Genomic DNA, 22,155 nt, shown 5'->3' on the forward strand with positions numbered 1-22,155 from the left:
CTATTGGACTATAAAGTTTTTAGAGGTAAACAGTCCAATCATTTACATCCTTGTAAAATCCACAAGGACACAAATAATGAAGATCATTTGTATTAGGTAAAGAACCATCACATAAAGTGTTATATAATGATTAAAACAGATGACATACCATAGTGGGTACAGGGTTAATCTTATGGGTTTAAATGCTGGCTCTGACAGGTACTTCACTATGTGATCATGACCAAGTCACTCTCAGTACTCCAAGCAAATCACTAAGACCATAAACTGTCGTCATGTTGATGATGTGTATCACTGATGAGAGTTTACATACCAAGAATTCCCAACCAAAACACTGTTACAGTTCTAGAACCTTCCCTGTATTCCCACCCTGGAAAGCACTTCAAGATTTACAAAATATTTTCCTTACAATCTTGTAAATTAGACTGCAATTATAACTTCCCATTTCATGTACAAGGAAACAGGCTAAAGAAAGGGAAAAGGACCTGCCTAAAGCCACATGGCCATTAAGTGGCAGAACTAGCACTGTGGCTCAATTATATAATACACATTTTTAGACTTCAGCTTAGGGCAAGTAACAAAGTTACTTGGCATACTAACTGACTATGGTGATTAAGGAGTTTACAGACAGGGTTTGAAATTTGTGAAATTCTAAAATAAATTAATGCATGGCACTCAACTGTTAAATTAGATGCTAACAAAAATTAATTATAAATAGCAGGTAAAGTCCCTTGAAGCATGATGTATTTAGGACAAGCATATCTGGAATGTCTTCAATAAAGCTTGTTCTCTACATGTGGGAGGGGGAAGAGGAAAGTGGCATAAGAAAACTATTAATCAACTGTTAACGTAAAGTATGGCTGTGGACAAGCCTATTAAAAACTTCATTACTGTTTGATTGTTATTCTTGTAATAAATTATAAACATTCATTCATTTTACAAATGAGGAAACTGAGGTCAAAGAATTTAAGCTATTTGTCCAGTTACAGATATGGTGTCTGAATGACTCATTCTACATCCCATGGCTGTTTTCATTACAATACTACACTAAAATTTCATAGATATAAGCTAGATAGATCTGAGACTAAACATAAAGGAGGAGATTAGTACATGTGGTACCAGGCAGATAACAGATGCTTAATAAATGTTAGTTGACTGACCATGGTCTAATATTTATCATAGGGACGTATCAGAATATTGTAACTACAAGAGATCCTTGAGATCCCAAACCCATAATTATTACCAACAATTTAAGATTGATTTGAATTTGAATCTTATCTCTGTTTTAATGAGTATTTCCTTTTCTTTCTGAAAAGCTTTCACAAGTGGAAATGACAAAACTTGGATGAGAAATTACCAGTATGTTGGCTATAGAAACTATAATGAAAGAATATAAAATCTCATTTTTTTAGCCAAGTGAAGAATATCATAAAAATCATGGAATTAATACTTCTCTAAAGCGATAATTGTTAACTTCATTTTTCTTATTAACTAAAATGCACTTTTATATTTAAATAGGTTACATACACATCATATAATAATGGCTGAGGATTATTTCTTAGAGATACAGTTTTCATTTTTATTCAAGAAAACTAATCATTGATAGTCTCTCACCATAATTTTTTAATCCTAACGGACATTTTCCTTTCAACCTGGTATCCTCATCTCTCTCTCGTCACTGAATTCAAATTTAATTTTAAGCACTACTGGGTAGATAAATGAAACATAGCGTATTCAAAACTTAAATATAAATCACTTCTACTATCTACTATTTTGAATTATCTGTATATAGCCCACCTTCATCATGTTAAGATCATAACACCATGAGAGCCAATGAGTTTCGGTAAAAAGTTTATTTTCTAATCTCTAATGTTCCACTTATTTAGTTGTCAGACTTCTGACCAGTTCAAAGATCCAGAACAGAGCCAGAAGTAACATCATAAGTGCAAATGACGGCTCCAAACAAAATGCTATGAAATATCTGAGGAGAGAGAATCACAGAATCATTATTTCAGAGCTAGAAGGGAACTCAGAGAGCAGTTACTCCAAACCTTACCAGAACAAATAATCTCTTCTTGGTGGTCAAAGTGAAAGCACTTCAAACTAGGAAGGAGTGAAGAAGATGGGATCAGGGAAAGCTTCACAGCCTTAAAGAAAGGAATTTCAAAAGGTGTAAATGGGGGTGGGAGAGGAGAGGGAGTTGGCTCAGTCTAGGTAAGAGGGATAGCCTTAGTAAAGGGGTAGAGACATGGAAAGGCAAGTGAGAAGAACCAACAAGCAGTCCAATGTGGCTAGAATGATGTACAGAATGTAAGACAGTAGATCAGGTTGGCTTACTTATTATTATTCCATTAAGAGAGGAGTGCCTTCTCTTCGTTTAGTATTATGTGAGAAAGTGCAAAATCATGCTAAGTTAAAAACTTTAATTGTGTCTTTTTCCCTGGCAATATGGAATTCTTTTGGTTATCATAATGATTCACATTTATATGGCCCTTTAAGATTTATAAAATGTTTTCTTCCCAAAAGCTTAGAGAGAAAGGTAGTATAGTTGTTACACTCATATTGAAGATCAGAGAATATCAGGCAGGTAGATGTTAAATTACTTGTCTCTGGTCACAAAGATAGTAAACATAAAAGGGTGCTAAATCCAAGCCTCCTAACTACAGCCCCTTCTACCAGATTTCACTACTTCAGAGAAATGAAGAAGGTTAGGACAGAGAAACAGGATAGAAAATACAGAGGCAGAATTATCAACTCTAAAGCATTAGAATAAAGACACATAGTGTTCTATATATTATAATACATAAGGGTGTTACTGTATGCTCGGTATAATAATTAATTACCATAATGATGACTGAGCATAAAGAAAAGATTAAATTATGCTTCATATCCATGTACTAAGGGGAGCATGTAATAGATTTTAGAATGGTTTATCTCAAAATTTGTTGCACATTATAAAAGGCAAGAAACTCAAGATAAATTTAAGGTACACTAGGAAAGCATATAAATAAGTAAACAAATAAGAATTTTCAAAGGCAAACTAGGACAGTGTTAATTTCCCCATGTAAGGTTGCTGATAAAACTAGTAAGCAAAAAAAAAATTCTCAAAGATATTTGCTATGTTAAGCGGTTTGGATTTCATTTATGTCTTAGCCAAAGACAGAGTATCAGCAGGAAACCTTCTTTTAAACTGAATGTGTGTGTAAAGTCAGAAGGAGTAATGTAAGCTAACAAATTACTAGCACTACTTTTGGCAGTATCCCAGACTTTTCTTGAAGTCCTCCACTGACACACTAAACAGCATCAAGCCCCAATTATCTTGTGAATCCTGACAGCTCCAGAACACATATGGCTGTATGATTTCTTGGAAAAAATCTATATCATCTTCCAATTATAAAAATAGTAATACAGCTTTTTTCCAGGAAAGCAACCCATTTGGGCTACAATACAGCTATATATGCATTTACTTAAATACATATTACAAGATGAACTATAAAACCTATTTTACTCTCAGTTGAGGAATTTTTTTAAACCAAATTCTGTTTATAAACTCTATGTATTGAACATTTCCATGGTAATGGAGACACATTGAACTCCACAAGTGAACTCTAAAGAATTCTATCATATAACACCTAATGGCATGATGGTGGCATTAAAAATGTGGAGAAAACAATATGCTTGCAACAAGAAGGCATATTTTTATTACAAATCAAGAATGCTGATCATGACAGAGGAGGAAGAAGAGAAGAGCAGTAGAAATGGCAGGTGGAAAAAATGAAACAGTATGAGTAAATGATTAAGACACTGATTGACAAACCACTGAGGGGATGAAAAAATGAGACATTTTTAAAAATGAAGACAACAGAACAAGCCACAAACCCAAGTATGATGCTACAGATTGGAGAAATCTCATGGCAAAATGAATATCTGATATATGTGTATCATCTCAGCTAGGAGACTGAATTGAACAAAAAGCATCTGATAATTCAATAAAGAAAATAATGGCCTTTGCTTATACAGTGAGGCAGGAAGGTGAAGCAGATAGAATCCTAGCTAGTGAGTCTAGAGATCTAAGTCCCAGCAACCATTTGTGCTAACTTGATGAATTTTCTGATTCTCAATGTCAGTGTTTCCAACAACAGGAAGAGGATTCTTACTATGAACACAACCAGACAATAAGCATAAGACATGGATGGCAAACAACGATCTCTCTTCTCTCTCTCTCTCATACACACACACACACACACACACACACACACCCTTTCCCTATACTTTGCCTTGGGTTGAAAATGATTACACTATCAGAATCACTTCTTTGATAACTAACCAATCCAGTAATGTGTTTTCATTTGTATTTTACAATGTAAGACTCTCCAAGAGTGATTCTTGTAGAAAATACGCACAAAGTTGAATTTCTTAAGTCCTACTTGAAAGCTCATTTGCACTGTTGTAGCTCTCCAGAAGAAAAAAGGTTTTTTAAAATCCCCCTTATTCTCTGGCGGCTAATCATTAAACACCACTATAACTGCCAAAAAAATCAAACTTGTGGAAGACTCAAGGTGTAATGGAAAGATACATGAAAGATATCAAACTGTCACACATTTCTAAGAATAACATGTAAGAAATGGTATGAGGTAACATCACGCAGGAAGTGTACGGTCAGAAAGGGAAGCAGGATGATCACACAGTGAAAAGAAAGGATAACAAAATGGATGGCTAAGTGTTACAATGGTATCTAAAGAATTATAAGTCCTATAGCAAGGTCTAAGATGCACTGAACAGATCATCTGAAGAATTTAAAGGAGGAAATGGAAAAAAAATATATAGAAAAAAGACATGGGCAAGTTCAGTATGTAACAAAGTAGAAAGGACCAGCATTAATGAAAACACAGTGCTCAAATACTTAAATAGTCATCAGTTCATCAAGGACACACATGGCCATACAAAGAGGTGGTCCATTCATGTAAAGGGAGGAAAAGCACAACTTGCTAGATGAATAAATGCTATGCTGGTATCTAAAAAATGCCAAATGATAAAGAAGATGTCTCCACCTGCACTGGGTAGGTCCCCTATGGAGGATGTGACATGAACAAAAATATCTGGAATGAGAAGGCAATGGATTGTGATTTAAACCAGTGGGAGGAATAACCATAATGATTATATCATGGATGGAAAGTACAGAGTAAAGGGGAACTCACTGGACAGCCTATCAGTGAAGAAAACTCACAATTCAAGTAGACTAAATCTACTACCAAAATCCATTTCATCAAGCATTTATCAAGTATCTCTATATGATCAGGATTGTGCTAGAAGATGTTGGAGGTTAAAAAAAAATCAAGGGCAAAGTCCCTCTCCTCATTGAACCCACTATCTATGAGGGCAGAAAACTGGCACATGAAGCAGATAAAGATAAGAAATACACTCCTGAACACTTAAATGAATGGTAGAGACAATAATTAAATATTAAAATAATGAATATGAAAATTAAACATCTGAAAGTTATTACAGATAATAAAACAAGTTATTCAGCTAGCTAGGGCTACTGAGTGAAACTGATAATTTAATAGCTAATTAACTAGTTATTAAGAGAACTAGTTATTACCAGAAAGGCAAGAGGAGTCAATCCAAAGGGGTTTTGAGCTCGGGGGAAAAAAAATCATGGATTCCTATCCTATGAAATTAGAGAAACTATATCACAGAAGTCTTTAGGAAAGAGTTCTAGTTTACATACTCAAACAAAGAGAAAACAGCCACTGAAGAAAGTGAGGATGGCTGGAAAAGCCAATTTAATGAAAATATAACACATCAATGGCAGTTTCTTGCATGCACAAACCCATAAGAGTAGCAGTCGGACACATCAGTCAATGTTATGGAGAAAAGCGCATAAAAAACAAAAATAATGAAATGTTCTGTTTTTAAAAGCTCAGACTGAATAAACTAATCAAGTAAATATATTTTTTAAAAAGACAGTATATCATGTCCTAGAAAGAACATTTAACTGGGAATCACAAAACCCAGGTTCTACTAGCACAACCAATAATGAACTGGTCTTCAGTTTTCTCTTCTGTAACATGAAGAAGCTGGACTCAACGATCTCTTAACATCTCTTCCAGACCTAATTTTGTATGACTCTGAATGAAAAGGGGTGCCTTAGAACTGAAAACTATTATTACATATAAATTTAATACATTTAAAAAGTTAGTTTTTTAGTTCTATTTCTCAAATAGCATCAGCAGTCACGTGGACGAGTAGGTGAACTTTTTGAATAAGAATATACAACTAAAGTTTTGTTCAATTTTTTAAAAAAAGATATGTCCCTTTAAATGGCAACTGATTTGAAATCTGCATGAAGCATGTTTAATATCTCACTTTTGCTTTCAGTGGTGGGATGGAGGAGGTTATCTTTGATGTTCTCTCTAATCCTCTTACACTTTTAAAAAATAGATTTTATTGCTATCTAATGTACAGAGATTGAAACTTACACATTACAGGATCTATTTAATTCACTGCAGACAGATGAGGGAGGTCAAGAAAACTCGATATATTATTGCCTAACCTTAAGAGAAAAACTCCACAAGTTGTTTTCTTGTTGTTGTTTTAACTCAGTTCTATCACTGCTAAAGGAATAACTCTCCCTAAAGTAATTTAACTCTTAGACCCAGGATAACAAGTATTAAGTAGCTTTATGCACTGCCAAATACTGTATTCAAGTATAACTTAAGAGACTGCTAGGGACTAAGAATATTATGGGAGTGGGGGGGATGAAGTGGGCAGTTCTTGAGAGAATAGTCAGTAATGATTTGAAAACAAAAGAAAACCAAAAAAAAAAAACAACACCTGTTAATTCCTTTGATGGGAAGCCTAAAAGTCAGCCAGGTAGACCAAATCACATGTAAATTTATGATGGGTTCAAAGTTTGAGAACAGTAACCAAAGTGATCTGGTTTTTGTCTCTCCCTTCTTTGCACTTTTCCCTTTATTCTCTTTGCCTACTTATCTTTCCCTTCCACTCTTACTTTTCTTTACAGTTTAACCTTTGTGGTCTAGCATTCACTATTCCATCATGCTACTGTTTCTTACCCAATTTTACTGTTGCATGTATCAAAGTTTAGCTGTTTTCTCTTTAGGCAAATCCTAGGAATAAGTCTCAGAAGATCTATATGTAGTGGTTACTGATCCAAGAACCAGAAGGAACAAGTGGGTCACCATACATGTATGCTACTTAGAAGGGCTGGCCAACAGGCATACTATATATAGGCAGTCGGAACGACTAAAAGTGTCAGGAAAGCTAAGCAGAGATTAGATTGACCAAGCAAGATATATATCAGGGCATACCAATCAAAGGGTTTATCCAAGATTTATGATCACACTGGCCTTTAAACACAAAGTAAACTTGGTGACACATTCTATTTATGGTTCACTATGACTTTTTTTCTCGGACTTAAATGTACCCCATTGTTTCGTATTAGGTTTTTGGTTTCATTTCTCAACTAGAATCAAGCAAGCAGGTGAATTCTGACTCAGGATGTACAAACTGAAGTTCCGTCCAATTAAAAAAAAAAGATTTCCATTTTGGCACCTCTGATTTAAAAATTTCATGAAGCATGCTGAATATCTCGTTTATGATTATATAATCTGCTTTCATCTCAAGTTGTGAGTTGTGCTTTACTAAGCAATATTCCATTACAGACCATGGTATACAGTTTTTACCTTTCGAACTGAAGCCAAACGATTCATCATTAAAGATTCTTCTCGGTCATCATCATCATCCAAATCTAGCATAGGCATACTGAAGGTATCGATGATGCTACAGCACCTGGAGCTCTCATCTCTTGGATCAAAAGGATCCACAATGATGGGTTCAGTTCCTTTTATTTCACATCTGCAGAAAGGGCAGCCTTGACCATCTGATTCCTGAACAAAAGAATAAATGGATCATTGGCCTTTGCATAACATGCACAATTATGGTAAAGTTCTATTGTTGCAAAGGTATGATAAAATCTATGTATTTCCAATTTCAAAGACAAATCCCGGGGAAATAACAAAGTGTCTAAAGGCTTTGATGTTTTTTAAAAAACAATCAAAAGATCTGAGCTTCCAAATCTCTGAGCTTGGAAGGTTTTAAGTAACTAAAACATACTTCTATACAGTTACTAGAGAAATTAGACAAAAAGATGGGAATCTTACAATGAACCAAGCTGTAATAATAGTAATGACCAATAATTTTAACATTTGATATGGAAAGTCTTCCTATTTATAGTATAAGTCACATTCTAAACATATCAACTTCCAATATCTAGGCCTATTTAAATTTTGACTTAAAAGGAAACACTGGAAGAACAAAGAAATAGGATTTCAATTTCAGAAACCATGGCAATCATAGTTCCAGAATTCAATGCCTGTTGTCTTGACATACTCAACTGGGAGGTAATGCTGCATAAGCTGACATTAACCTCACTTCAAATCTTACCTTTAAATAAGAAATTCCAAACAAACCTACTGAAGTATTTCTGAGAAAGGGTCAATTTCGCTAGGAATTGCCAAATTTTTTTTTGTCTCTAACCTATTATATTCATCTTCTACAACTGATTGAAGTTCACAAGAGGCAAAAGAATAGAAGAAGTCCTATGCTAACTTATAAAAAGGCTACAGCCTTGAAACAGGTGGCAAACTTTAATCACCCTACTACATGAGGAGAAGGGAATGCAGGCAACTTTTCAGTACTAAATTCAGATGCAGAGATACATAACAATTTTTTTTAAAACACCATGCCTTCTAGGCAGAGACAATAATAATCATGTTCATATTAAAGATAGTAACCTTAAGGCCTACAGACACTGTACCACATTAAAGAAACTAAAGAGGTGGTAAATTGGTTTAAAGATTCACTTCTATATTTATCCTAGGACTTCACTTGAATAGTAATTTTTTTTTCCTTTTTTAGCCATAGCTTGGTCACTGAAATGGAATTTGAACATCCCCCGTTCAGAGTAAGAAATCATTTTCTCTTGAGTTTACTGCTAACTGGGGCAAAATAACATTCAGGATCAAGTGCACTCCTTAAAAAGTATTTCTGCTACACCACAGTGCTTCACTCACTCAAGCCAGCTCAATTCTATTCACACACTAAGAAATATAAGGACATAATATCACAGGCTTTTGTTGGAAAGTTCAGTTGTTCTACAGATATGAAGCATTTACTACATAGTTACTCTATTGCACAGCAGAAAGCACTGACATTACACAATGGCAATGACTTTATTATATATAGAATATGTCTTTATAATAGTATTTAATCTAATGGGAATTATCTACATCATAAGGTTTTCTCTGGGAACTGCCTATGTTTTTGTGAAATTCAGTGAAGACATAATTTAATAGATTATCAATAGAGACATAAGTATTAGATTCTGTTGAATGACTGACTAAACACATATACAACAAAGAATGGGTCAAATGTGTGCCTCTAGAAATTGTTGTTTGTTTTTATTTTTAAATGATGCTAATTACCTGTACTAAACCTGTACTAAAAGCAAATCAATTTACACATCTGGTGAAGCAGATGTAACCCTGGTGAAGCCCAGTAACCATTCCTCTTTTATAGGGATTCATTTCTGCAATTCTATTTTTGTTGTAAAATTTGTTTCACTTTATGACTTCTGGTGACCATGAAACAAACTGGTGATCTTTTAACCCATCTGGAGTTTTACTACTGAGTCTCCTTTTAGGTTTGTGTCTTTTGCTTATGGTTCCTGAAATGATCACTATTTTTATTGTTATAGTCTATAAAGAACAGGTTTAGTATTTTTGGTATTTACATTTATCTGAAATTTCTGTCAAAGTGCTATGTGGTATTGAGAAACCACACACACACACATAACACACACACACACGTATAATTTTACTGGTGCCATTTAGAATAATATCTTTTAGCTATAATTAATCCAGAATTTTTTTAAATCTTTTTTAATTCATTTTGTTTCTCATTCTGTTAGATTTGTCCAACTCTGAGAAAAAAACATTAAAGTATCCTATTATGATGTTTTGGCTATCTATCTTTTTCAATTTGGTTATTTTTTTCTTCATGAATTTAAATGATATGGAATTTGATGGATATGTTTAATGTTGATATCAGTGTGTTGTTTACAATTCCTTTAAGTATAATGTCCTTTCTTGTTTGATTCGTGTTTATACTGTGAATTTTTATTCTCTCTTTGATAGGAGACAAAGAAAATGAAGATTATAATTTGTCTTTTTTCTGGATCCATCTGATGCATAGTCAATTTTCTTCCAACCTCTCATTTCTATTTTATACATTTTTTAAAGATATATTTCTTTCAATCAACAGATCATGGGATTTTACTTATCCAATCCATCACCCTCTTTTGTCTTACTGGATTGTTTAATCTATTCACATTTAAAATTTTGAGAGATAAGTTTATGGGTTCCTTCCTTTATGTTGCTAGTACATTTTTTTTTAAATTAAGGTCTTTTTATTTTTTGTTCTCATTCTCTTTTAAGTCAGTGTACCTTGTCTCTATCATTAGTTTCCTTTAAGCTACTTGAATGTAACTATTCCCACAGGCTCTGCCCACTCCCACCTGCCTTTGTCAACCTTTTCCCTAGTTTTGGTGTTGTATATGACTTATTAATTTTTTTTCTTTTATTAAGTTATCCAATTCTTCCTTCTTTCCCCCTTCCCTTCAAAACCACTCCTCCTCTTCTCGTATTACTTCCATTTTCTAGTATTATTTTATGTACTTTTTAAAAAAAAGGATTTCTTTATACTCTTTATTTATGATCTTTCTATATCTTTAAAAAATTTTATTCTTTGATTCATGGTCCATAAACTTATTAATTCTGACTTTATTCTATTTGTTTCTCACTGATTTAAAGTTTCTTAAGTTTCATGTATGAGTTCATTCTTCTAACATATTTCTGTTGTTGCTTTTTTAGATCTTGTCCCTTCACCTTTTCTCATCTGTAGTATATCATTCTTAAAAGTATCATTTATGAGGTTAATAATGAGGTTGTAGAAACATTGTCTCATGGTAGAAATGTTCACGTGTTCTAAATTGTGTGGTCCACTTCTATATCCTGCCCTCTCCATGATAATTCTCCTTCCTAAATACCATGCAGTCCCCTCTCTGGGTCCAGATTCTCCCATACTTGTGGATGCCAGTTGCCCCCAGGAGATGGGACTTCTCTTATTCTAAGGAAAGATGTTTTATATGAAGGCTCAACAGTCTTTCAGAGGAAGTGATCTACTATGCACAAATTCCTTCAGACTGGATTCATAAGGTTCACCATCTTCCAAAAAGGAATTTACTAGTGGGACCTCTTCTCTGAATTGGGTTGAAACTTTCCCCTTTTTATCCCCTTATTTCAACCCTTCTCTTTGTTATTTGTCCAATTTTTCCTATAATCCCTCTCTCAATGACACTATAAGAGTTAGCTGACTTTGATTAATCCTCTATAGACTTGATTAGGGTACATCATACATTCTCTTCTAACTTTCACATCCCTACTACTCTTTTGTTTAACCTTTCATTTTGCAGTTTAGTTCCACAAAATACAATGATTCAACTATGGGAGTGAAGGGAAGGTAAGTTTTAGTTTATAATGTTTCAAATCTACTCTTCTACCATTTTTACTCCAATTTTTTAAATTGCACTTTCATCTTCATCTATTTCTCTACTTTTAAGAAGAAATATTTTAATTGTCCCTCTGTTGTTATTGTTGCTTTTGTCAACTTGTTTTTTAATATGCCCCTTTCCCCCCACCCCTTTTAATGACCTCTTGATATGGGACAATTTATTTTGTCACTTGTACTTTTTTTCTTGCCTTGGTAGCTTTACTTACACTTCCTGTGTTTCTGTTTTTGGGACTGTTTGCAAGTTGAATAATATGCTCAGATTTTTTGGTTGGGGGGTGGGTTGGAAGAAGAAGACTTTCAACTTGCTGAGTACATGACCCCCTAAGTTTTGGCAATGATTTGAAAATCAACAATCAAAAAATATTAAGCAAAAATTCAACCCATTATGTTCAGGAAAAATAACTCTCTTTTCATATAACTTACGAATATGGACATGTTACTTATGTCAAATTATGTTGGAAATACTAACTCATATCCACACTTGGACCTGAGTATGAACATATTCCTTTTTCCTTTCCAAATGAATAAGACCATCACTAAAGTCATCTATTAAGTTTTAAAGTAAATACAAATACTAAGCATCCAAATATTTGAGGTAGAACTCTACTAATGACAATATCCATCAAATCCTGAACACACTTGGTACCCTAAGCACAATCTAAAGTTCGTAGAAGTTTGCAAATTCACAGTGCCCTTTTTTTTTTTGGCTGTGCAAAGGAAGAAATGATGGGGAAAAGTACATACTTTTTAAAACCTCTACTGTGGAGAAGAAAGGACAGCACCATAAAAACAAATTCATTCTCAAAGTCAAAAGAAATATAGACTAGACAACCAGGAAAAACTTTATTTTATCACACAATAAAAATATATGTTTTCATATACTTTTCCTTTGCAATAAAAGGAGTAAGAACAAAAGACTATACAAGTATTGCTACAATATGTTAATGAGCCATCACCTGAGAACCAAGGGCCAGACAAGAAACTGTGAGGGTCAAAAGATTAAAATAAACACAGAAAGTCCTATTGAGTCATTGTGGCACAGAGATGACCCTGGGTTCAATGGCTACAGTTGCAGAAAACAACTTCTGTCAATATGTTCACTAAGCTGGAAAATCTTCAGCTATGAACCCAACAACGCACTGCCTCTTTCACTGAATGACTAGGCCACCTAGGTTTGGAGAAGTCCATTAACAAAGGGAGCATAGCACGAAACATTTCAGCCGCAGCCATTGTGGAGAATTATCTAACAATCCAAAGATCACAAGTCAGACTTTCAAGTACTTGAAGATAGCCATCACAATCCTCCTGACTCTTGTCTTCTCCAGTTCAGCATACCCTGCTTTTTCAACCAATCCTCTTATGATATGGACTCAAGATCCTTCATCATTCTGGTTTTCCCTCCCCTAGACTTAATTCCAGCTTATCAATGTGCTTATAAAAATGTGGAGAGAAGAATTGAAGATGATAGTCCAGCTGTAGAGTGAAGAGAGTAGTATACAGAGGTGCTATCTCCTCTTATTCTGGAAGCTACATCTCTCCCAATGCAACCCAAGAAGCACAGGAGAAAACTTTGGGAAAATGTGGAGTGACAGAAGAGAAACAAGAGAGCAGGGCTATGGAAGCTAAGGGGGAAAAAAGAATAAACAGGAAGGTAGGAAGGAGGGAGAGAGGGTCAGTGAAGGGAAGAAAGGAAGGAAAGAAAAACGAAAGGGAAGGAGGGAGGGTGATGGTCCTAACAGCTACAGAGTAATCGAAGACAACAAAGACTAAGCAAAGGCACAGGACTTGGGACTTAAAATGTCAAAGGCAGTGTAAGAAGCCAGATTTCAAGGAGTTGAGAAGCGAATGAATGTTAAGAAGTAAGTAGAAGCAGCAATTTCTAGAAGTGTGGCACTGAAAGGAAGGAGAGATATAAGGCAATTGCTTATGAGTGTGACAGGGTCAAGTGAAAGAGTTTTTGTTTGCTTTGCTCTAAGGATAGGTTAAACCTAACTTTGTTTAGAGGCAGCGGGAAAAACCCAACAGTTTTGAGGATTCGGGGTGGGGTGGGGGAAGAGGTTGAGAAATTACAGGAAAGGGGGAAAGACTGCAGAAGAGTAGAAGTGAATACAGGAAGAGGAGAGAAATACTGAAAGAGAGGAGAAGGAAAGAAAGGAAAAAAAAGGAAAGGAAGGAAGAAAGGAAGACTTATTAAGTACTTGCCATGCTGCCATGTGTCAGTCACTTTGCTGTTTTACAAATATTATCTCATTTGATCCTCACAAAACTGCTGGGTTACAATTATCCCCATTTTAGAGTTGAGGAAACTAAGGCAGACAAGGGTTAAGTTACTTCCTAAGGTCACACAGCAAGTAAGTGAGGCCACAGAAAGAAAGAAAATATCTATTAAGCACTTACTATATCCCTGAAGAAGGGTGGAGGGAGAAAGAGAAGGAATGAGAAATTAAGAATGGGGGAAGATTCTAGAATTCCCCCAGAAAAGACAAGATTTAGACCAGGAAATATAAGTAGAAGGATTGGCTCTGGCAGCCCTGTGGGAAAGGAAGAGAAAATGGTGAATATGTAGAGGGGTTTTGAGGTGTGGAAGAAGGTAGATATACAACGATTTGTTTGTTTTTTAGCAAAGAAAATTTGAGGGCCATACAAATAACACTGAATTACATGACCTAGATCTTAATTTTTACTATGGCCCCTTAAATATATTAAAAACAATTACTCAGTGATTGACATCTTATTAAAATATACAACACAGGCCAAGTTTCATACACCAAATCAAATGAAGAGTTAAAGCCAGAGTGGTACAGATTATTGCTTTAGATGGATTTGCCATCTACCATGACTAGAGAACTCATGCCACACATAGAATCCCTGATTTGCAGCTGGGAGCAAACCTTAAAGGCTGGCCCCTCATTTTACAGACCAGGAAACTGAGGCCAAAGAAAGTTAAATGACTTGAGCAAAGTCACACAGGTAGTAAGTATCTGGCAAAAGCAGGATTCAAGCTCAGTGCCTCTAGCTCTAATTGCAGCATCTTTCCACTATACTACACCACTTTAAATTTGAATCAAATTACAAATTACATTTGAATTCTTAGGAAGATTCTGAAAATCACCTGGCAGGATAAGATACCAGACACTGAGGTTCTTTCTTGAACTAAAGTGCCAAGCATTCAAACTCTACTTCAGAGAGCACAACTCACATGGGGTGGCCAAGTTGTTCAAATGCAAAACGTATGTTTGCCAAAAAGACTATTTTATGGAGCACTCACATAGGCAAATGTTTGCACAGTGGTCAAAGAAGCGACACAAGGACACTCTCAAGGTCTCTCTTAAGAACTTTGGAATTGATTGTGTGACATGGGAGACACTGGCACAGGACCACCCAGCATGGCATGCCCTCATCAGAGAAGGTGCTGTGCTCTATGAGCAAAGCAGAATTGAAATAGCTCCAAAGAAATGCAAGATGTGCAAATTTAGAGAATCCACCCCCAATGTTCACATGGACTATTTGTGCCTGACTTGTGGTAGAACGTTCCGAGCTCCTATTGGTCTGATCAGTCACAGGTGGACTCATTCTAGCACAGTGAGGTCATTTTGGTCCTCTTTGAGAAAGGATAATCAACCAACCACTTTCTTCAAAAGAAGGTCTTTCTAGCCACCAGGATATCCCCCTCCCCCCCCAACCCTGGATTCCAGGCTCTGATAGTTAAGCATTTAAATTATTTTGACCAGAACAAGGTCTCCATGACACTTGCTAGCCACCTACACACACACTCTCTCTGTGTTTCTCTTCCTCTTTCCCTCCTTCTTTCAGTCACTCTCTTACATCTCATTTGTATATTTAGATATCACATACAGATTAACTGTAGATAAAAAATTTCTTAGTGACCGATGATGCTAAAAATCACAGTTACATTTTGTTTTCATAAAACATTTCAGAAATAGACAGCAACAATCAAAACTGAAATTTGTTGTTTTTTTCTTCTATACTGAATTAAAGTTTTCAACAATAATATGCATTTAACACTTGGAAGCAAATGTCTTTTAGAAAGAGCTAACTATTTTTATTGTGTGGGGAAATTTTAAGGTGTCTTTCAAAGTAAACAGTTTGTGAATTATTCTCCTTATACCAGGCAAACTCCTGAGGAACATATTCTCATTCTGTGTTCTACACTGACATGAGCCTTCACTGTTCCACAACAAGGATGATACTACAGAAACACAGATAAAAATTATCACTGAGAAAAGAACGCCTCTTAGTTACTATTTGATTCAACAGAGGGAACGGAAGCACACTCTATTGCTCCTCCTGACAAAAGTTCAGTCAAAATGAAGCATCCAGAATGAAACTGTATCAAATACAGTCTCCAGGGAGGTAAATCATCTGACACCTCACTTAGTATTCTGTGCAGACTCAGGCCTGCTTATGCCATTTATTAAATAACACAGATGTTTCACTTGGAGGGGAAAAAAAAGTATAGGAAACCTCTCCTGAGGCATGACTAATGAGCCATCATGACAGCAATTAAACACTAACCACTTGCAGCCTGTAAAACTGACATCGCTACAGTATGTTTTTTCATTTTCTCATTAATTATACAAAAGTTAAATTTGCAATGAAGTTTGATTAAGCTGAAAGTGTAGCACCTAATGGGAGGAAAACTTAATGTGCATTTGTCATCTGAAGAGTGATTTGCTAATAAACGTCCTTTGGTAGAAAACATAATGTTTTTCATTCTTGTTCCTCTGTTTCCAATTGATTTGCCAGTTCTTGGCAAAACATACAGGACTTTTACTAAGGCTTATTTTTAATTGATATATTAAACGTGCTGATACAGCAACTTTGAAGGTTCATCCAAGGTGTTAGAAAAAGAAAGAAAAAAGTGTGGCAATCCACCACTAAAATTCAACAGACTTTAACATGTCCTGGTCACTCAGGTAAATTATACAATTCTGCAAACAAACCTAGGCATGATATCAGGAACTTACAGAATGATGGGAAAAACACTCTAAATCCAGTACCTACATACCAGGGAAGCATAAGTACTGTAGAACATAAAAACATGCATGTAGAAACTCATTAGAAAAAGAAATTGTCTGCAATTAGAATACAATCTTAAGTACTCTTTCAGTTAATAACTGCTTAGAGATTCTGATACTGAAAAAGGAGAACAATATCCTCAAGAGCTACAGACCATTTCAAAGTTACCTCTTTTAATATCCCAAAGGAATCTCTAAAAGTTGATTCTCTGGGATACCACAGGGTTGGTCTTAGTTTCTGTACTGCTAGTAATGACTCAAGACAAAAAAAAAAAGGATTTGATAAAAATGACTCAGCATGGCAACAATATCAACAAAAAAAAGATGAGGAAAATAACCTAACTTCTTATGCTCAGCATAAAGAAGAGAGTAGGGGAGGGGTGGAGCATAGGTCCCTAAAATTTGTAATGGCAGCTTTCCAAGAAGATCAAAGAAACACCAAGTTCATGAGAAAATGGGTAGCTTTAGCTTGAGGACACGTCTCAGGGCAACAGGAAAAAGAAGTCCAGTACAGTCTTAGAGAAAAGCTGGTATTAATTGTATTACTGAACTACAAGAGCAGAGAGGTCAGAGTTGCATAGTGAAAAAAATAACAGATCTGTAGTCAAGGACATGGGTTTATATCTCAGGTTTACCACCTGGCCAAGTCACTGAAATGCTCTGGGCCTCACTTCCCACATCTCTAAAATTAGAGAGTTGGCCTAGATGATCACTAAGGTACCTTCAAGCCTTAGATGCTAAGTCTAATTATAAATTCTTTTTCTAATATGCATTTGGTTTTTTCCTTCCCCAATGGATTCCATTTATATATATATATATATATATATATATGTATGTGTGTACATGTATAGAGATAGATAGAGGTACTTATACTTTGTGCCTCCATTTACTTTATATTACAATTTTAAGTCTACACTGATTTTACTACACAAACAAATGAAAACAAATCAGAAAATGACAAGTCATTTGTATACTAGTTACAAATCTCAATACGAAAGATGAATATAATGAAATAATGTTCATCATAATAAATTACATTATAATAAAATAAATATAATAGTCAATGGACAAAAAGTTCATATTTCTACTTTGAATTATACCTAAATAATTCTAAGTTCTATGTTTTGCTAGTTCTGATCCTCCTACAGCATTTTCTGGATTTGTTCCTCAAGTATCTGCTTTTAGTGACTGACAGTTTACAAATTTCTTGAATTTCTAAACATAATAAGGAACAGTATTTTGGAGGGGAAAAGAATGATTACTGAATGTAAATAATTTACCAATTTTATGTCTTCATATGAAACTAGTCCAGTAATAATAAAAAGCACAGAGGCTTGGGAAATGATTAATTAGTGGATAAATTGTACCAGATGGAGAATAAATGGAAATATATCAGAGTTACAGAAATACAGAAAACAATGTCACAGCTATAACAACTGGGAACAACTCTGGTGCAACTCTTTTGCAACAATGAAGCCATCAACTGACAAATTTATAGCTTTTTTTTTAAAATTATATGCAGGCCCACATTTTCAAGTACCAGTACTATCCTCCCCAAAAGACGAAAACCAAAACAAATCAATTTTCTCTCTTTACTCACAGACATACTTTAAGTCACTGTAGGCAAGCAAATATGTAAAAGCTTACTACACTGATTTATATGCTAAAGGCTGATTATGAAAGAAATCCCATCATGCTGTTGTGAGCTTCAGACTCCTACTTCAGCGTTGCTTCCTAATACTAGCCAGTGTAACAATAGGAGTGCTTCTATGCAGCCAAATTCTCATATGGTAATAGAGGTAAATATTTTGCCCACAAACTGATTAGGTGCTATCAATTCCCAAGAAGGGTGGATGTGGAGTGAGTGGTAGCTCAACATTTAGTACCCCAGAAAGGAGCAGAAACAGAACAGGCCCTATCTAATGGTGGATAAACTTTGATCTTCAGTATTTCTCCAGTGCAGGAGTCTATACTACATGAAAAATGTCTCACAATGAAGAAACAAAAGGATACTATTTTTAATGTCTGAGAAAAGCATTTGTTTGAAGGCTGTCAACCCAAAGGCTTCCTATTAATTTAATCCCTTATTGTGCAAAATGTCAGCGCAGGTCTCATCGAGAACTTCATGCTAAAACAATCTGAGCTTAATTCTATCTTCCTCATTCTCCCCCAAACTGGTTACTACTAAGGATAGAGTCACAGCCAAAGACATTTTCAACGTTTCCTACATTATCACTAAAAATGATGCCTCTATTCATTTTTATGTAGAACATATATTGAAAATTGAAACATTCTTCCACTGAGCTGCCTTAAGTAGCTAAAAGTCAATGGCATTATAAATATTGCTAAGTTCAGGAGTACACCATCATGGTCACTAGCTACTAACATTACCAAGTACTTACTGTATGCTTGGTACTGACTTGGTGATGCTCTAGTTTAAATTGTACTTCTTTTCCCTAGGAAAAGCAGCAACAATCACCAGTACCAGTGAAACAGCCATGTAAGGGGGAAAAGTACAACTGGTCAAAAGTGAAAAACTAACCTGGAACATAAATGAATACTTAAGGTGAGATAATCAAAAAAAAATTAAATTCTTTCTAAGGATTTAAGAAGTTCATGGTGTAAGAAGTGATCACAAAATAAAAACCAGTACTACAAAGAGGGAATATAAGAAAGAAGTCAATGAAAAAACTGAGTCAAACCATGACAATACCTGCCATGCAGTGAGACAAGAAGTACACATCAGGTGCCCACAAGGCTCAATCTTCACATCTTTATCATTTTCTGCACAGATCTTACAGAGCTGGAAAGTAGAGCCCATTTCACAATACAATTCATATTGTTCCTGAAATGAGACAATGTCAAAGTTAATGCATTTCTAGTACAATCAGCTAAAACAGAATTTTCTTAAATAGTACCTGCCAAAAGTACCTCACACTAGGATACCAACAAGATTACTTTGCTATTTAATACTTGTTGCAAATGTTTCACATAAACTTGATGACCATAACTTGGATTATGTGAAATAATAGCTTTTAAAGATTTAAGCTTTTATTAGCATTTTAAAAGTCTATACTGTTATGGATTATTTAATGTTTTCCATTTTCCTTTGTAAAGGGATCAATTTTCCTTAACCAGTTATGCTGACTTAAGAGAAAAAAATCTATTTTAAATTAAATGTGAATATAGTATTTAGTTTATAAACTTCAAATTCCTTTCACACTAAGTCACACTCATTTTTCAAAGTATTAAAAATTATAGCTACTATAGATTAGTTTTGTCCTACCTCAAATTATACAAATATTTTCTTCCCCCTTTTCTTTGAACATTTGAAAAAGAAAAATGTACTCGAAAACCATCTCAATACTCATTTTTAAACCATGAAATCTGAAACAGTATTTCTCTCTCTTTCCCCATTTTACTTCAAATGAAAATAATAATTTAAGCTAGCATTTATATAACACTTACTATGTGCCAGGTGTATGGGGTATCGAGGGAGGATTAGAACTTTCGGTATGAGAGTCTGCCAAGCCCTTTTCAGGCTGCTTATCTGTCTTGGGTGTATGCCTTCACCCAACTCTCACCTGTGGCTCTGAGAAGCTACAGCTTGCACAGCGGCCACATCCTGGTACACCATCTCCCCAGTGGCCTGAGCGTTACCAAGGCCTCAAACCTTTCAGTGAGTTAGGGGGATGTCTACCCCAAGCATGTAAAGCCTTCCTCCAGCTAAATGGGTGGATGAGAACAATTTGTTCCAATGGTCTTTGAAGTAGGTGCTAGGGAATGCTTAGGGCTTGGTCGGCATCAAAGACACCAAGGTCATTCACTGCATCCTGGGCCATTGCCAGTTCTCTTAACTTTTGTCCTGCCACTAGACTTTTGATGACTCAGGGAAAGACTAATGACTCTGCACAACTCTGCCTCATTTAAATCTAATTCATATGAAAATCAAGATATCACCCATGATGTCACTGGTCCATTTTGAAAACAAAGGACAAACAAGAACAACAGAAATTCCAAGACTAGAACAAAATTCACAAAAACGTAATGTCATCAAGTAATCAAAAAAAGTCAGCCAGAACAGCCTTTTTATCTAAACTCATTACTTATTTCTGGCTTGAAGCTTTCTGGTATGATGATACTCGAATATTCAAATATTCAGTTGTTGAGAGGAACTCAGTATGGATCAGTTTATAGGTTTAAAAGAAATATAGAATGTTTAATAGGAATATATATATGTATAGTCTATATCACATTGTGTGCAGTCTTGGGGAGGGAAGAGGGGAGGGTGGAGGAGAAAAATTTTAAACTCAAAAGCTTATGCAAATGATTGATAAATCAAAATAAATTAATAAAAAAAGTTTTTAAAGAAACATAGAAAAGTGATTAGTGGTAGAAAGCTAAAAAATAAAATTGGAGTGATAGGTTTTGAGGCAAGATACTAGTTTGACTTTACTGAGCAACTACAATGTACCTATCATTATGCTAAGTGTTATAAGGTATAAAATATAACAACCATTTAATATAATATGATAATAAATAATCAAAAAAGAATAACCACTTCTCTGCCTAAGAGACTGTCTCTGTGCTCAAGAAGTTTATAGTCTTATTTGGAGAATGACATACACAACAAATAAAAAAAAGCATTACTGAACACAAGTATTGACCCAACAGGAAAAGAATAACATAACAGGTAATAAAGTCAACAAATTACCAAAGAGCTACAAAGGTGATAATTATTTAACAATGCTGGTAATGTATATTCAAAAGAGAAATTTTAAATCTTGGGAAAATAAATTAAAGAAAACTCCCTTTTAACCCTAGGGACAGTTTAGCAAAAGAAATTATGAAACAACTGAATTGAACATACAACTTAATAAAGGTTGTCTTCAGGAAATAATGCCCACTTGTTTATTTAAAAGAAAAAACCTAAGTATATTATCACCCCCCCAAAAAAATTTAAAAACCAGGAAAATGACAAAGTAGAATTTTTTAAAAAAAGGTTTGTTCAAATTTTACTGTCTCAAACAACAACTCGGGTTTTAAAATAGCTATTTATTTTTCAAGACTTGATATATACAAGATAAAAGGTAACTTTTTTTTTCCTCTCACAATTTCTTCAAGGCTTTCAGAAATCATCTATATTGTCTATAGTTTAGGTTCATTAGTGGACATTACAGAAAAGAGGGAGCATGATGGTAAAAAAAAAAAAGATTAGGCTTTATGTCATATGCACAAATCTGTTCACAGACTACATTAGCTTCACATAAATGCTATTCAGTTAGAGATATGAAAAACAGAAAAACAGAAAAAGTAGATGTTCTTCTGGAAGGAGTAAAAAGCAAATGGCTAGCTACAGTTTAAAAAAATTGACTTCTCCAAAATTGGTTACCTTTAAAAGACTTGAAATACTTCTATACATACTATCACCATTCTCCTAATAATAATTACTCAGGATTTCATT

General features: G+C 34.8%; 1 protein-coding gene across 12 annotated transcripts in view; it reads right to left on the reverse strand.

Moving 5' to 3' along the window:
- Nucleotides 1–22,155, reverse strand: part of CBLB (Cbl proto-oncogene B) — a 284,335-nt gene that overhangs the window by 121,573 nt on the left and 140,607 nt on the right. For all 12 annotated transcript variants that reach the window (XR_013482932.1, XM_078146682.1, XM_078146683.1 and 9 more), the window contains 2 exons: nucleotides 19,405–19,536; nucleotides 7,707–7,910 (listed from right to left, as the gene is read on the reverse strand). Coding sequence is in view for 11 of the 12 variants with exons in the window: in XM_078146682.1 (XP_078002808.1) it covers nucleotides 7,707–7,910; nucleotides 19,405–19,536 (336 nt within the window). In the remaining variant the exon portion in view is untranslated. The remainder of the gene's footprint in view (nucleotides 1–7,706; nucleotides 7,911–19,404; nucleotides 19,537–22,155) is intronic.

The sequence above is a fragment of the Phascolarctos cinereus genome, unplaced genomic scaffold (assembly GCF_003287225.1).
Source record: "Phascolarctos cinereus isolate Bilbo 61053 unplaced genomic scaffold, phaCin_HiC Scaffold_726;HRSCAF=1367, whole genome shotgun sequence".
In the NCBI taxonomy this organism is placed as follows: domain Eukaryota; kingdom Metazoa; phylum Chordata; class Mammalia; order Diprotodontia; family Phascolarctidae; genus Phascolarctos; species Phascolarctos cinereus.